The sequence below is a fragment of the Plodia interpunctella genome, chromosome 23 (genome assembly GCF_027563975.2).
Source record: "Plodia interpunctella isolate USDA-ARS_2022_Savannah chromosome 23, ilPloInte3.2, whole genome shotgun sequence".
NCBI lineage: Eukaryota > Metazoa > Arthropoda > Insecta > Lepidoptera > Pyralidae > Plodia > Plodia interpunctella.
The window spans coordinates 4,890,863-4,909,528 of record NC_071316.1 but is presented as its reverse complement, the minus strand read 5'-3'; the positions used below and the strand labels follow the sequence as shown (position 1 = coordinate 4,909,528).

At 34.8% G+C, this 18,666-nt stretch overlaps 1 protein-coding gene across 8 annotated transcripts in view; it reads left to right on the top strand.

Annotated features, from left to right (window-relative positions):
- LOC128680276 (solute carrier family 41 member 2-like) overlaps nt 1–18,666 on the top strand; it is a 77,570-nt gene that overhangs the window by 53,349 nt on the left and 5,555 nt on the right. For 3 of the 8 annotated variants that reach the window (XM_053763330.2, XM_053763329.2, XM_053763331.2), the window contains 9 exons: nt 1,912–2,030; nt 2,952–2,966; nt 5,102–5,251; nt 9,434–9,538; nt 10,066–10,132; nt 14,428–14,540; nt 15,959–16,103; nt 17,683–17,829; nt 18,362–18,385. In XM_053763330.2, coding sequence (XP_053619305.1) covers nt 1,912–2,030; nt 2,952–2,966; nt 5,102–5,251; nt 9,434–9,538; nt 10,066–10,132; nt 14,428–14,540; nt 15,959–16,103; nt 17,683–17,829; nt 18,362–18,385 — 885 coding nt within the window. The remainder of the gene's footprint in view (nt 1–1,911; nt 2,031–2,951; nt 2,967–5,101; nt 5,252–9,433; nt 9,539–10,065; nt 10,133–14,427; nt 14,541–15,958; nt 16,104–17,682; nt 17,830–18,361; nt 18,386–18,666) is intronic. The other 5 variants (XM_053763333.2, XM_053763335.2, XM_053763336.2 and 2 more) reach the window with 3 other exon arrangements.

Here is an 18,666-nt window from a genome sequence, read left to right as displayed (position 1 = left end):
TGATAGCATAGACAAAAGAATGACCAATTAAAATTTTCGTGTCAAAAATTCTAAAATCCCATTTGAAATTTTGTCACGTGCGGTTAAGGGCGTGGAATTACACGTTACGTTTGATGAAGGAGCTAAGGGCTTGAACATGGCATAAACCGAAAAAAAATATTGTTGTTTTAATTTTGTTTTTTCATTTGTAAAGAAACATCACTTTTACATTTTATAACTTACAAATTTGTACGGAACCTTCGGTGCGCGAGTCTATCTCACTCTTGACCGTTTTTTTAAATCAATAATGTGGTAAAAAAATGTAGTGACAAAAAAATAATTACAAAAATTTAGAAATTTCAATTTCGACAATACCTTAAGGAACAATGAAAACTTTCACTTATATATTTACCTTATTACCATTTTATATATACCATTTACCCTCAAAATCGGCGGTCAGACTTCTTGATAGCGTGTCTCGTTTATTTCAATTTATCAGTCAAATAGTACGTAAATGATTTTTAAAGATTAAAGCGACAATCACCTTTTTATTAATATATCCGTTACAAGTAATATATAGCCATATAATCATATCTATATCGGTATACTGATTGGCTATATAATATCGACTCGTATTCACAAAAATTCAGTGCAAATTTCTACAGTCATCTTGATGATTATACCAAAGATATACTTATTATATGCGGTCAAATGTGTTTGAGTTTTTATTTGTGTAAAAATCAAGATGGCGGACAATGAAGGTACTAGGGCTACAGATGGAATACCTGAAGATATTGGTAAAAGTCAATTTAAAAATTAAAAATAATTTGTTGTGGATTAAGACCACAGGATAGGCATGAAAAAAATACTAGGTACATAATTCGGCCTTATTTCTCGACATGTTGTTCTGTACTAGGACTGCTTCATGACCACCCTTGGATGTCGTACGAGGCGATTAAGGGACACAGCATTGGCAGCTTATAAGCGACAAGAGCGTTCCCAAGTAGGGTTGACGTACGGCCGTAAAATCACAGCCGAAACATCATTGAAGTGAAAACTTATTTCACGGCGTTGTGCACTTTTTGTGATGGATAAAAAATGTTTAACCTGCCACTAGATGGCGGTAAGTAGTCGTAAAAGTCATGTCAGATGCCTTTAGGCGACTTGAATAAAATCTGACACCAGGGTTAGCGATACCTAACACGCTCGATATGATGATGATTTTGCAAAGGGTAGTATAATGTTGAAGGCCTGAATTTCCAAAAAGCAAATAAATATATATATATAGGGACAAAATCAAACAGACTGAGCTAGCCCCAACGTAAGTTCAAAACTTGTGTTATGGGATTCCCATGTTGAATTAGCACTCAACGATACTATTTTCTATAACATACATAGATAAACATCCAACACCCAGATCAATCTGAAAAATATCATTTTCCATGTTGACCTGACCGGGTATCGAACCCGACACCTCCAGTGTAGAAGCAGTCCGGCATGATGACCATTAGGCCACGGAGGTCGGCAAATCGAGTGTATGTTTAAATATTATATGTATTCCGGAAGGTCCAATTGGGTCCGACCGATTTTGGTCATGGCAACAAGTTAAACGATTTTGAAATTGCTAATGCTCGCATGTGGCTTATGTAGACATTATGCGCCTTTTTTTATAAAAAATATATATTTTGGATTATATTTTGGATAAAAAATTATACATAAATTTATATTTAAAAAATGGTAAGCGCTTCTGGGATAATAGGGACCAACACTGTTTGAATGAGTTTCTTTCGGCATTTCTTCTCAGCAGTGGTCGATCCGAAATGTTAGTAGTTTGTTGCTTTGGTAAACATCATTTAATTTAGAATATGACGTGAAAAAGTACCTGTGAAGGCCTAATTTCTGAATAAGTGATTTGATTTTGATTTTTGACAGATGATATTGGAGGCCAAGCATACACCATGTCATCAATAAACGCAGAACTGAAGAGTCCAGGCGACCCCCCGGACAAGAAGCTGGCCGATTCTGATGCAGAGAAACAGCCACTATCAGGGGTAAGTACTAGTTAGCTTTTTTTAAGCGGAAGAACTGAAACCACTATATTTACTATAGCTGTCACCCGCTTCTCCGCGGCAATTTGTAGCCACAAATTGCTAGAGTCTCTACCTATGAAACATGTTCACATGTGACACTAAACGGTTTTGACGTGTTAGCAGAACAAACAAACACACATCGTATTATTACTTAAATGGATGTATTTACGTTTAAAACTTATGTCCTATATTCAGTTTTCTGTTGTTTCAATCAACTATAAATTGTTATTATAACTATTTTAGCGTTATAGGTCATCACATCATTAGAGTCATTAAAGTAGGTGGTATCGTCCAATTTTAAAAGTACCACTGCACCACCAGGCAACTATTGGCAGGGTTGCAGCGTATATAATGTGGTTCTTAGCGATATTATTTTATAGGCACAATTAAGTAAATAATGACAATTTACACTTTTTATGTTAACTGTAGTTATGTACTACCAATATACCATTTATGCTATTAATCTATAGTATGGTGTCATTATAGATAAATTGTATGCTATTGGTCGATTTTTAGTGCTTTATAAGTCACCTGCCTACGAATATAATACAAATAATAAGTAGACTAAAATACAATTTCGAATACATAAATAATTACAACGAAATCCATCAAATATTCACTTTAGTTCGTTTTTTTTAAATGTCATAATGCTGTCAATGTTGATGTAACACGACAGAGTTGTGTTTGGACCTGTCTAAATGACGTTTGTATGCGGCGATGTTCACATTTATTTCGACCGGGTTATAAAATAATTCACAAGGTTTTTTGCATACAATTTTTCAGACCGGTTTTTGTTCGACTTCAATTACGTACTTTCAATTCAAACATGGAATTCTGTTTCTTTCAGTAAATTAATTTGTTAACTTTCTTTGGGAATGGCAGCCAACTAGAATTCGGGTATTATTTAAATTTTTACTTATCACCACTTAATCACAAAAAAAAAACACCGCTAGCAGAGTGTATTAAGTACCTTATGTTATGCCTACATGAGTCTACTCCTATAGGTAGTGGAGCATCCAGTACCTATAGGTACCTATTGGAAGTATTATATCATATTGTGAATGTATTGTACCTTTCTTGCGCCTTTTCCCATGATCCTATATAAATACCTCGGTATTAGGTACCTACTCTGCTAATAATTTTAACTGCAGCACTAGCACTTCACAATTTAGATGCTAGTGAAACGGGCACGCTTATAAATGTGTTTCTCACTTATTTTTACACTGTAAAAATAACTGTAAAAATAACACTCTTAACTAGTACTGTAAACTTTACAGTAATTATTAAGAGTGTACCGAGCGCACACTAGCAACATCATATCTTTATCAATTTCTTTTAAACAGAAGCAAATTTTAAATATCTGGGCTAATTATAGAAAGAAAGAAAGAAAACATTTATTTGCTAAAAACATGAGTACAAATAGTCAAAATGAATTAGACCTACACGTTTTGCCGAATATAGGTATGCAAATATAATTATGCTTTCCTTGATAAAGGACTGCATTAAAAAGTATAATAATACTTTTTAAAGCAGTCCTTTATCTAGTTTTATAAACGGTGGCCTATAAAGTCCGGTTAGTATATTGTGACCACGTAATTTGCAATGGAAAACTATATAACTTTTTAATTAAGTCTTTTATGGTTCGCTCAGGTAATAAATTTAACAACGAAACCATCCTCAGGAATCACACTATATATTGGTGAAAACCACATGAGAATCCGTGCAGTAGTTTTTGAGTTTATCGACATACATACGCGACATAGATCTTTGTTTTATAATGTGTAAAGGACAAGAAGGATGAAAGAAACTCCACAAATTTTAGGTAGACACTTGTGTTCTAGAGACTCAATTTCGAATCTGTTGTCTATTTTATTCTTTTTGTTGGTCTATCACTCACGTGTGACTCACGTCACACTATCAAATTGCACTCCAGGTTGAAGATAGTAAAAGTAAATAGCGTATTTACCAAGTCATTAAGAAATAAACATGTTAGCGAAGTGTTGTGTAGCAACCGTTTTCGTTATTTCTGATAATGCAATAATTACTTTGAATTCTGCTCACTGTTATTTACATAATACTTAATATTGATATTGCTAAGCTTGTTGATAAATTATTATATTATCATCTTCACTGAACCTGCTATTGGTGAACAAATACACGCTGGGAATCGTGCGGCTGTACACGACTAACGTTAATTTAGATTATGACGTGAAAAAGTGCCTGTGAAGGCCTAATTTCTGAATAAATGATTTGATTTTTGACTAATTGCCTGATAAACTATTTTTAAAATTTTGATAAATAAATAATCGGCTTTATTATCACCTCGCGTCGCTTGAAATACCCACCTCATAGAGAATGTACTAGTTCTCTCTTATACCATTTGATACTATTCAAACACAATCAGATTATGGGATTGTATTTGTAAAATTACATTATTGTTTTGCACACAATTTCTTGATTCACGTGGTTTTTTGGTATTGCTTTGGACTAGGTCAGAAGCTTGTGTTTATTTTTGTTTCACTGGAGCAGGATTATTTATTTCGTATTACCAATTTTTTTTTTCGAATTTCATAACTTTGGGCGTAAATCCTATGTCTATTCTGACAAATGAATTGCAAGAAAAATCTATTCTGTATCCTTTTTAGTCATATTTTTGTCCAGGACAATCTTTAGTTAGCATCTTTTTTGTCACAAGAGTTATGTCTTATCTATTCCAAATATTAAGAATCAATTAACTCGGACCAAGTTTAAATTGCTTATTATTACACTTATTGTAACAAAATTAAAAATGTAATAAGATTTTAAAAAGTCGGGTCAAGTATAGGCACGCGCGAATACCATGGCAATGTATTTCAATTTATATGTATTAAAGACTTTTTAAAAAATGCATAAAATATACCGGCAAGGATCTCATCTTCCATCATATACTTTGAAAGAATCTATATTCATCTGTGTGTTCTTGTTTATAACCATATTTGAAACATAATTATCATCATCGCCGATCACACATAATCTATGAATAAGCGTTTTAGGGAGTGGTGGCGGGAAACTCATCGGGTGATCATTCCCATCGTTGCTTGATTCAAGAAAAAGAAGAAGATAATAATGATTCAAATGAAAACGACGAAGACGATGAAGGTGCAGAGCGAGAAAGCGTTACTGACGGCCCCGTAACGGAATTGGTAAGTGGGCAAGATAAAATTGTGTGTCGTCCATTTGCTATTGTACCGTCTTGATTGAGCGACGAAATGCTGCACGATGCAACTGTGCGTACATGGTTTGTAGATGCAACAACATAGGCCATAAGAAAATACATCGAAACGCTTGATTTAGACGTAGTTATTGCGTTGTTTTGCTCTGTTTTTTGTTCATCTATGATACCGGGTAAGTGTAGTGAAAAATGTGACACAACTATATAGCTTGCAAGTGCAAATTGCTTCACGGCAGATCAAGATTGTAGTAGTAGAAAGATAGAATAGCACTATATATAATGCACCAGAACATGTATATACACACAAAGTGATGTGTGCAGTGTCCCTGTGACGGTAAACGAACGGACGAACGAGAAATACAAAGCTCTAATGCTCTAATGCTCTAGTCATAAAGGTGGTTAATCCCTAAGTTTAGTCTATGTAACAAATGTGGTAAATTAAAAGATTAGCAACGACCTTATCTATGATAGACTTGAATGAAAAGAAATAGACAGATAAGCTGTCGAAAGATCATACAATATGATACGAATATGTGAGATTAACCACAACACAACATTATAGATAGTTGATCTGATTGACATTAATATTTCGCACGTACACGTTAATGAAAATCACGCAAATCAAAAGTGGAAACAAATAATTTGAATATACTGGGCCACGAATCTTTTTTACAATTATATAAACAATTTTAACGCCAGTGACAAGAGAAACAGAGGACTTGATACAGGTCCAGTTGAACGAAAGGATCCAGGATCGACATACCTGCCACACGAAAACGACAAATACTAGGAAGAAGCATAGGAAGAAGAAGAAGAAGCTAAACATTGTAGTGGTGAAAATACAGTTCAAGTGTTTCCATTAGAAAATAAATAAAAAAGCCATAGCTTGTGTGACTACGGTGGTATAAGATCAAGCATCGATCACCTCAGATGATTCTGTCCTAACAACAACAAAATAAATTAATTTCTCAAAACGCTACTGATATTTTGGAACGACCACTGCTGAGAAGAAATGCCGAATGAAACTCAGACAGTGTTGGACCCTATCATGTTACCGTTATTGTTTTTTTACACATTTTTTATAACAAAGTATATGGTCAGAACATTTTGCTAAATAAGATGTGAAGATTCCAATATAAACACCTATCGTCATGTTGACAAACACGAAAAATTTTCCACTTATTACGATGTTATCAATATCTCCATTACTCGAATTTACTGGTAATAAATAAATACGGATTATTTTCTTAAGTTTAGGTATTTGATGATTATTGATAATATTACACTATTGCCGGTGAATAATTAACTATGGTGTAATCTTCTAAGCTTATTATGGAATGCTATGGAACGGCTTTTTAATATGTCTAACAAATAAACTTGTCATACCCATGATCGTCTGTATGTCACTGTACACTACTGCTTACATCTAAAAAGTTGTCTGTTGACAAAATCATTCATCAATCATTATGACATAAGTATTTTTGCTTTGTTAAATCTGACAAAATCATGGCCTTCACAAGGATGTTTACTTCTGTACGGTAGGAAAATAATTATTTTTTGGCTCACATTGTTATAATGATTTGTTATTCAGTTTCTTAGATGACTAAGATCTAGGTTTTGAAAATCATACTTATTTAATGTCCACGACATAATACAGTATGAAAACTTACAAATACAATGCAAATTTTGACTTAAGTTTCCTTTTTGTAATGTTTTATATTCTATATCTATCTATACTTGACTTATATACTACCTAAACATGAGTCTAAAAAACGCATCTCCATGTAACCAACTGCTAGCCGAAGCGATAAACGCTTAACGTAGATTTGGTCGAACATATCTGAATAGGTAGGCTACAACAGGAGTTGTAACCAACTCGGACCGGCTGTACCTAAGTATAGTCGAAGTGTGGCCAAACCAAGGTGTAGCCACACTTCGGTGTTTAACATATAAGTCCTAACGTTGTAGCTAAAATAAGTAATTATGGTACATAGGCTGCTATTTATGTATCCGGAACTGGCCAATAATTCTAGAATATTTAAAAAGTAATTACAACATTTGAAAATAGAACTCTTCGGCTAGAGAATAAATATTTTTCATGTCCCTGTCATTTGTTTTTTTCAATTGGCGCCAATTTTGAAAATAGCTTGTCTTCATTGCCATGGATTTAACTCGTGAACATTTTCGCGCGATGATTTATTATGATTTTCGGCGTGGATTAACTCAAAAACAGTGCATCGAACAACTGATTTTAACTTTTGGAGATGAAGCACCATCGAAAACCACTGTGTATTATTGGTTTAAGGAATTTCAACGTGGACGGTCTATGCTCACGGATGAAATTAAGGAGGGTCGTCCTAAATCGGTAGTGGTACAACAAAATATTGATGCTGTGCGACAATTAGTAATGCAAGATCGTCATGTTACATACCGCGAGATAGAGGCTTCTCTGGGCATTAGTATGACGAGTATACACGCGATATTACACGAACATTTAATTGTTAAAAAAATTTGTTCGCGTTGGATTCCGCACAACTTGAGCGTAGATCAAAAACAGGCTCGTGTCGACTGGTGTAAGAAAATGATAAAAAAATACAACCGTGGCACGTCAAAAGCTGTTTATAATATCTACACAGGTGACGAAACCTGGATCTATGCTTATGACCCTGAAACTAAACAGCAGTCAACGGTGTGGGTCTTTCAAGATGAACCGAATCCAACAAAAGTTGTTCGTGCGAGAAGCACTTTAAAGCAAATGGTCGCTTGTTTTTTTGGTATCAACGGACATGTAGCTACAATGCCACTAGAGAATAGTAGGACGGTTAATTCTGAATGGTACACCACCATTTGTTTGCCAGAAGTCTTTGAAAAAATACGAAAGAACAACCCACAACGCAGAATCATACTTCATCACGACAATGCTAGCTGCCACAAGTCGGCTGAAACAAATAATTTTTTGGAGGGTCAAAAGATTGAATTGACGGGTCATCCGCCGTACAGCCCCGACCTGGCACGCAATGATTTTTATTTATTTCCAAACATTAAAAATAAATTACGTGGTCAACGTTTTTCGAGCCGCGAAGAGGCCGTTGATGCGTTCAAAACACACGTTTTGGACATACCTCAATCAGAATGGAAAAAGTGCTTTGAAAATTGGTTTCATCGTATGCAGAAGTGCATAGATCATCGCGGAGAATACTTCGAGAAACAATAAAACCATATGTAATAATATATGTTTGTTTAATTTTGTTATTCCGGATACATAAATAGCAGCCCTCGTATATGCCAAAACAGTTACGTTAAGTTTCCTCAAAAACATTTCATTGTAATTATTATTTCCATTTTTTTTGTCTTTGTGATGAATACTGATGACACGACCACTTCCTATCATTACACCTCATGCCATTGACGGAGGCAAAAAAAAACGAAGTTCTTCTTTATTATTATTTCTTGAAAATTTGTATGACTCAAGTACCAATCGCCATTGTTACAAACTGCCATTTAGTGGGGAAAAACCGAGACCTTTCATTTCCGGCTCCGACGAAATCACATACCTATTAGAAAAAGTGACTATAAACCTAAAGTGCAAAAAAAAATATTTTTACGTTATCGCTTGGATAATCAAGCTGTGTCACTCTCTACTTGTTATTCTCCACTTCGCACAATCTTTGTCAATGCATTGCATGCAAAACTCTGCACAAGGTCACTTGGGTTAAACTTGCTGATGACTAGCCATCTGAAATTCCTTGGGCTCCGACGATCTATGCCTGAGGAAGCGACCGGGGAAACACTGAGATGTCGAGAGAGACATATCTAAATACAAGTTATAGTACATATCACGTCTTTAATCGTTACGGTGTAGACATAGTCAAAAGTTGTGAAACTCTAAAGCCATATTTGGCTATATGGCGAACTTATTGGTGGAATTGAGATTAAATAGTGACAGGTTTCTGTTTAGTGATTTTTTTTCAGTAGCTATAGCATGTCCCACTGCTGGGCATAAGCCTCCCCTCTCTATTACTACTACTATTACAAAAATTCGTATAAATCGTTGAAGTTAACCTTCGTGGCACGTCGATGCCATTCCAAAGATACATTCATATTAATGAAATAAGCATTGCTTTTGTGACTGTAACGTGGACATTTGTTGCAGAAGAAAGAGGAAAGATGGTGGAACACCCTGATGCAAGTGGCTGTGCCGTTCTTCATAGCTGGCTGTGGAACCATCGGAGCTGGTCTCGTCCTGGGGACCGTCAAGGTAGGTCTTCATCTTATTCAAATTCACAATACTTAATTCAACTTTGGATGATATACATCACTACTCCACGATCGAAGTTTACTTAAAAATAAGTCTACTGCCGACTGTCAAAGCGCAGGTGGAGAATAAACGGCGCAACAAACTTCACCGCAGCCTTTTCTCTAAAGAGGCAAATTAACAAATGTGGGTTTTTTGAAAGAAAGTAAGAAAAACTATTTACCAATACCAACTTTTCAAGTCGAAATACACAATGCACCAGTAAGTAGACAGCAATTGCCTTTAAAATTTAAAGGATTATGTTTCAAGCTGGCCCCGGGCTTCGGGGCTTCACAGCTTCGTGATGTAAACTCGGGTTTGCTCACGGTAATTTCCCTTAGCCGGAAGAAATTTTCAAACGGGAATTCAAGTAGGCCTACAACGTTCCGGATGAAAAATCTACAAACTCAGTATCCACGATTATGAAAGGTTGAAGTTCAATAAATATATTTATTTATAAACCTAAGTAATCTTTTTTATCTTCCTTGCAGGACTGGGATGTGTTCGTCAACGTGTCTGCCATTTTTGTACTCGTTCCTTCACTATCTGGGTTAAAAGGTAAGAAATCCCACTTATATTATAAACGCGAAAGTTTGAGTATGTTTGTTACTTCTTGACGCTCAAACGGCTGTACCAATTTTTATGAAATTTGATGTTGATGTAGCTGATACCTTGGATCCCGGAGGAGGAAGCGATTCTCGTAGGATTTCATTGTGAATCGCGGCGATATTATCGTCGTGAGCCGTATTCCTATACACTTTCTATGGCGCTGTCTCGTGGAGACAGCGCCATACACAACGACTTTCTTGCCAATATTAATTGAGTGGTTTGTAATTTCCTTCTCCATTTCACACACAAGTTGATCATCAACCAAAGTGCAAGTTTTATAACGATGTTTCCCTTCACCGGAAGCGCAAGTAATGGAGGGGCACTACAAGAAGAAGAAGAATAAGAAGTAGGAAGCAAGTGGTAGCCTATGAAAACTACTATACATAAGTCAGATTGATTTACAAACTTATCTATGTATACGGACGTAGTTATAATGGGATGTTGATAAAAATCTGTCATTACCTTCTCGCTAAATACTTACCACTTAAAAACTAACCACTTGTCCTCGAAATGATACAATTACACATCGCTTAGACAAGAATTATATACGATGACAATTCTCAACACAGGAACTATTATTGCTGACCATGTTTTTGTAGTACTTTTTATTTTTTTGTTTTCATTCAGGAAATGAACTAAATTTGGCATGTCTTATGCCGGCTCTACACTATTAAAATGCGAAAATTTCGCCAAACTTTGGCGAATTCGGTAAACATTGATGATTTTTTTTATTGCGGTAAATAAAAGCAATCATACAAACTACGCAATATTCATGCATTCACGTCGTCATCTGTCCGAGTTCGGCGATAGTGTGGAGCCTACATTAAATAATATTTAAGGCGACGCATCACTGAACATATAATTCCACACAGAACCCACGCAACTCTCGTTGTTAAAACTTTTTTTTGTTACTTTTTAAAATGTATTAAACTTAATTTATTTGAATTAAAAATTTCAGTTAATTTTTAAAAATGCCAACTAACATTTTAAGTGCCAGTTTAAATTAATTGGCTACGAAAATTTACAGGTTTAAATCGGTCTAGATACTCGCTTTCCGCTGTCTGACTGTCTGTCCCTATGTATTTAAACATTCGAAACTGATTTTAATGCGGATTTTTGTAATAGAGTGATTCAAGATAAAGGTTTTATGTATACAATTTATTATTGTTTTACCCGAGCGAAGCCAGGACGGGCCGCTAGCTTCCTTATACAACACACCATTTAAGAAGAGGTAACTGTTAAAAATATCTTTCCTTTATAAAAGTTGACAAGAGTGTGCTTTTGCCTGGTAGTGGGACATGATATAGTTTATTTAACAAACTTATGTATATTGAAACAGACAAAAATCTAGTTAATACTGAAGTGAAGAATTGGCTAATTAATTATCACTTTAAATTTTTAATTATTAAAAAATACAAATCCCTAACTTAATATTAAATTGTCAATGCGTGCGTCGCCTTAAAACAAATATGGGTATTTCCCCTTTTAATTGATTAGTTTCTGGTACAGATCACTTTCTCAAGGACTGTTATCATTAGTGATAACATTGTCAATTGTTTTAAATAAGGGTTCGTTGTCCGTTTGAATGCTATGTTACGTCTCGGCAAGTGTGGGTAAAGTGTCTCTCAAGTATTGTATTGTCCGGAAATTTTAAAGGACGACATTTGAAGGCTATTTTTAATTTTATAAATCGGCGCACACGAATGCGCGTGCAGTTTGCGGAAGTGTTAATGCACGCGTTATAATCTCTTCTTAAACAACTTATGAATCATATTGCCAGAACGTTGTATAGAGCCTTTTAAGGCGATGGTATCGACTTTCGTTTTATGGTGTACATTCGTAACGTAACCTATTTTTCATAAAATTGTTCAACATTGTAATCATAATAGGTATTTATATTTTACCGAAAGTGTCGAGCAATCGCGATAAAATTAACATGGTAACCATTTTATTTTTAAACTACATGTTGCACTGGGCTTCGCTCCCGTAGGAATTTTAAGATAAAATATAGCCTATAGCAATCTTAGATAATGTACCTTACTAATGGTGAAAGAATTTTTGAAATCGGTACTGTAGTTTCGGAGTTTACCCGCCTCAAACATAAAAAATTAACAACCGCTTACCCCTTTTATAATAATAGTAAGTATAGATTGACTGAACATGACCTATGATTGGTACTTATCTACTTCTCGATAGATTTTTGAAATTCTACTTATTATAATAATATTTTTAGGTCTACGATTGCGTGCCGTATAAATACTACCGTTTTAAACGTTTAGAACGGTTTTTCCAAAAATATATAAGTAATATTATTAGAATGTATTAATGTAACTTACATGAAATAAGGTTACAAATGTACGACGTAAAACGAGATCAAACCTTTGCCTCTGCCATAAAACGCAAATGACACATTGACTCTTAAAATACTCAAATGCGGAAGTTAATAATATTTAATGACAGTAATACCAAATAGTAATTCCATAGCAAATTGTTTGTCCAAATTATTAAGTACAAATCCTAATCTTGTAGCGTAAAAAATAATGTAATTAAAAGATTGTGGGTTACACGCGACGTAGAAATGTTAGGTTTATCTAAATATTACAGCAATAACTGTAGGTAGGTACTCGTACTCTGTCTGTAGAATCGTTAAGATGTAAGATGTCTGTCTACTTCGTGCAATAAAGTGACAGATTTTGCCCGCGCCAAAATGTACCTTATGTCACTCTCCAAAAATTACTACTACCGGTCCGGTAGTTTTTGAGTTTATCACTTGCCGACAGGGGGATTTCTTTTTATAGAATTGTGTTGTGATTGTGTTGATGGATGGAGCCAAAATGATGATGATGGGTATGGGTTACGATTGGTGAATAGTAAACAATATTATCATTAAAGTTCTAAATATATATATTAAAATATATATATATGTATATATATAGACATATCCAAATTCCACCCCTAAACTATGATAGATACTTATTTATGGGACGAAAAACTTGACCTGTAGTCCAAATTATTCAAATATATCGGTACAGGGGAATAGACTGCCAAAATTTCCTAGACAAATAACGTTAGTTATATCATAATAACAATTCGTTTAAGGAAACATAAGTGGTTAATATTGATATGATTATATTATTGTTGTATTACGCGGATTACGTATATTTTATATGCCTCATTATTAAATATAATATTACTGTAGTTATGTCACAAGCTTTATTGTATCCATCCAAACATCCAATATAATATGTATTACTTGTATGATACATTGTGTTTTCATGGGTTGGCCAAGTCTATCTATTTATTTAAAACCTAAAAGATTTTTAATATTGATATGATAATAACTTGCGTAATATCTTAAGACAGAAGGTCCCTTAAGTAGGGACTAAATTAATTAATCCAATAGGTAGAAACACTGAGCAGCGAGACTTGGGAGAAATTTATGAGCTTCTTGAATGCGATTTTGCCCTAATGAAGTTATACGTAAACACGATCTTTCGTGGTTTAATTATCGCCTTTTATGGTTTATTAAAAAGACGAGAGAAAAACGGTAACTACAGTTATAAACTACCTTTCAAACTTTTGAAACTGTAAGTTAATGAAGAAGTAGTAAAAAGTGGACAAGAAAATATTTCTTCCTAACCTAACCTAACTATTATAACCTTTATTGTCCCACTTCTGGGCAAAGGTCTCCCCCATCGCCTATTTAAAAATCGAGTTATGTGTCTCCAATTGTAAAAATCACAGAAAAATATGTTTGTGATAGATAGTGTATCAAATGAAAGTTACCATAAAAGACATCACTTATAGTGACGTGGTTTATTTGTTCGGAACGGACGAAACCGTTTACCCCACTCGTCTGACTGAAACCCGCGTATTGTCACTCGACCTTTGTTAGAGAAATTGCATTGGCATCCCCTCTCTTTGTCTTTGCTTAGTGGTAATTCTGATGCCGGCTATCTATCAAAAACAGAGGCTGACTTGAATGAGCGAACATTGCGTAGTTGATATGAGAGTTGCCACGTGCCGTTTTTTTAAAGCTATTTTTAGGGTTCCGTACTTTAAAAGGTAAAAACGGAACCCTTATCACTTCGTTGTCCGTCTGTTTTAAGTATACTATGGTTAAAAAATACCCAGCATAAAAACTCTGCTGTCGCGATTCAGCACTTCCGTATTTTGACCGCAATTTTGTATTCTTATATGTAATGTCGCCCCTATCTTTATAAACGGACTGTTTTTGTTGTCAGGTAATCTGGACATGTGCTTGGCGTCGCGGCTGTCGACACAAGCGAACCTGGGTAACATGGAGTCGTCAAGAGAAGTCATCTCCATGGTCGTCGGCAATGTATCTCTTGTGCAGGTTAGTAGATTTAGATTATTGGTAGATTTCTTTACTTGTGGAGAATTTTGATTGGCTCTCTGTTTGTTTCATCCATACAGGCAGACAGACTTTTGTAATTATAATATCATATAATTACAAAAGTCTGTCTGCCTATTCCGCGTTGACGGCTAAACCGCTGGATCGATTTTGATGAGATTTGGTGTGGATATAGTTCAAGGCTCCCGTTCGAACGTAGGCTATTTTTTTTTTCAAAAATCAACACCCAATTGACTATAAGGGGGATTGAAATTTTGTGTTCCCCTTTCGCAAAATAAGTCGTACGAGCAAATCCGCAGGCAAATGCTAGTGTTCTATATATTTTTTTACTTAGCTGTAAATCTTCCTAAATTTATATACATGTAATAAAACTGTAATTGGGCTATCTCTGTACATAGGAAAGAAAAATTATGATGTGGGGTCTTCACGAGACTATAATAGAAACCAAAGAAATTTCTTTTTATTAATGCGACCTAGTAATCTCCCTTTATACAGTAGAGATACAGTAGAGAGTGGAGATAGATTATAATAATACGAGTGACGGGTAAAAATAATTTGTACACCTAAACCTATCTCAGGAATTACACTATCTGCTGGTTGAAACCACATTAAAATCCGTGCGATGCGGCAAACTGCTTTGTTTTATAATTAACTAGATGTTGCCCGAGGCTTCGCTCCCGTGGGAATTTTGCGATAAAATTTAGCTTGGATAATGTACCTTTGTAATGGTGAAATAATTTTTGAAATCGGTTCGTTAGTTTCGGAGATTAGCCGTCTCAAACATACAAAGTCACAAACGCTTACCTCTTTATAATAATAGTATAGATGTAAGGATAATAAAGTGTTCTTTCACTGTTCAAATGAGTTTCTTTCGACATTTCTTTTCAGCAGTGGTAGTTCCGAAATGCCAGTAGTTTGTAGGTTGTGAGAAATAACTATAAATATAAAAATTGACGAGAAAAAGTGCCTGTGAAGGTCTAATTTCTGAATAAATGATTTGAATTTGATTTGATTTTGAATTTGAAAGTAAAATAAAAGACCATTGATTGGCTCAACATGTGTTTATCACCCAGGTGCTTAGTCAATAAATATTAATAAAGCAAGTACAAAATTATTATCTTCCATTACTTGTAAATCTATCAATCAATCTATCTCTTAATAGACCTTCGAGTCAATGAACTTCGATAACGTTTGGTTAAGTTACGCATACCATATGAATGTCTGTAGATCTGGTAGGCACCGTTACATTTAAAAGTGTTACATGCTAAATTAATGATGTTGACTGAGCAGTTATTTTGTCCTAACCTTTGCAAACATTGTCCGAATAGATTTTACTATATTTATGACTATAAGATGATAGAATAATAGCATTTTTTAAAGTTGCAACTATATAATTACAGGTGCAAGCAATAGTGGCATCGACTGTGGTGTCGATATTCGCCATAGTCGTGAACACAATCACAGACAGACAGTTGAACGGGAACTACATCTTGTTGATCATCGCCTCTGCTGTCTTTACTGCGACCACCACCTGTTTTGTCCTAGGTAAGATCTTCAATGTTATTTATAGATGATGCAGTGGTGGTGTAATGGTTAACCATTACACCCGCCTGAGGATCGAAAGGTCCCAGGTTCGAATCCTACTCGTGCCACATGAGTTTGTATTCCAATCTGAGTCGTGTGTAGTAGTTTTCATAGATCACCACTTGCTTCCGGTGAAGGAAAAACATCGTGAGGAAGCCTGCACACTTGTTAGTTATTAACTTGTGTGTGAAATGGAGAAGGCAATGGCAAACCACTCCATTAATAATGCCTTTCTTGGCATTATTAATGGACATTGGCATGTTACGTGTTTTTCATTCCATGTAATGACCACGACCCTCAGTCATGAGGAATACGTCTATGAAGATTGATATTAAATTAGTCTTCGGTACATTTATCTTTATATCATTATTTGCTGTTTCTTAAACACTTATCTAGACATGGTTTTTTGCAAAAATATCAATGACAACTAACCAAATATAGCCGTAGATTATTATCTATAATAATAAGATTTACAATTTACAAGTTAGTTGGACTGTGGACTCTGCACTAAGCGATGCTTGTATCGCAGCGTCCAGAACGTTTTACAATTTACATTACGATTTTTACATGTTCATCGGATCGAAATAAACACAATTTGAAGTAACAGAAGCAAGACATTGTGGTTTGCTGTTGTGTATGAGTGTACGTGCGTATGAAATACGACTAAAGTGTATCTATTTGCAAGAATTGCATTAAAAGCTATACTTAAATACAAGATTAAGTTAAGCTATACTTAATTAAAAGATAATACTTAATTACAATATTACTTTAACAATAATGTTGTAGTAGATAAATGATACATTTTATTTGAAGACACGACCAGATAAGGTTTGAGTAAACACTAAACATACTCGTGATTTGGTTAATACAGAATATATTTAAATGCTAAATAAATTAAACACTGTTTTAACAAAAGACTAGAAGCAATGATCTAGATATGATAATTAAGACTATACTAGACAACAATGAGATCCAGAGTTTCTTTTAATTGACAAACGATCATGTGACCAAAAATATAAAAATTTCTATCAGATATTTTATATTTTTGAATCAGATTAGTATCTGATAAGTTTTGCATTTGTCGATTTGATTTGCGTTTCATTTACACACAGTCTCAACAACGGTTCAAGTCGTATTATAAAACATTGCAATTGTATAAAACACGCTTAACATACAATATTACGGCATGATTTGCCTCCACATACGATTTAATACACATTCGTCAGAATTATTTTTCGTCAGAATAAAACTGTTCAACCTCAATAATAAAGAATGTGGAACCTCATCAGGATTTTGACTTTGCAGTGCCATCAACATCATAATTAAAACTTTATTTACATGCTCAAAAACATCTACTCAGACTCCTATAAGATAAAGTTTCTTTTTTAAGTCTATCAATATAAAAATCTTCCTTAATCATAGTAAGTGGAGCCCATGATCTACTATATAATTTTTATCTATTTCACCATTGAATACTTAAACATTTGCAAAATGCGCATCTTTATTATCATTTAATTCATTATCGACATCTTCATTTCAGACTTCGTGATGGTGATGGTGATCTACGGGTCCCACAAGTTCAAGGTGAACCCTGACAACGTGGCCACACCGCTAGCGGCCTCTATCGGCGACATCGTCAGCAACTCCGTCCTCGCAGTCACCGCCCAGTATATGTACGAGCAAATACGTGAGTGCTCCTTTGTTATTTTTTTCTTTAATGCCGTTTTATATTTATTTATTTATCAAATTACTAGCTCTTCCCTCGAATAAACCATATAAATTATAACCTAAACCTACCTCAGGATTCACACTATCTATTGGTGTAAACCGTACAAAAATCCGTCCGGTAGTTTTTACTGTGTGGCGTACAGATAGACAGGAGAAAAAATACAAAGGGTACTAATTCTTTCTCTCGGTAAACCCACGAAAGAAAAATGGAAATGGCAGGCATTTCTTCCAAACTTGCAAACGTGAAAAATATTGTCTTTTAAAAAAAATAAATCGAGCAATGTCTGCGTTCAGAGTAAACATCTTGAAAATTTTCTGTCAAAAAATAATTTTGAGGTACCTATGTAAAAGCAAACGAAGGGATATTAGTAACTCTTAACTTCTTCTAACTCGCTAGTTATGTGTAGCTTGTAGGATTGTTATTACAGCACTAAATGTTTATGAAAACACTGAACTACTTACGATTTGTTTTATTATTTCAACTTACAAAGGACCACACAGCGCTGATCGATCAGGTATGTCAAAGTTTAGATGCTTTTATTGTCGTCAGAGAGAACTTGCAACAAAAAACATCTGTGCAATAAAACGTTGTGGAACTCCTTCTTTGGGAGCTGTTCCCGGTCCACTATCAGGTCTTGCTTATCACAATTTAAATGTTACCATGGAACCACGTGTAAAACTTCATGACCGTGGTATTGAGCGTTGAGGAGATACCGCGTCGGAAGCCTATCCTGGGTGATCCGATACTCAATTGGTTATAGATATTGCCTTAAAACTACTTTTAGACGCGGGCGGA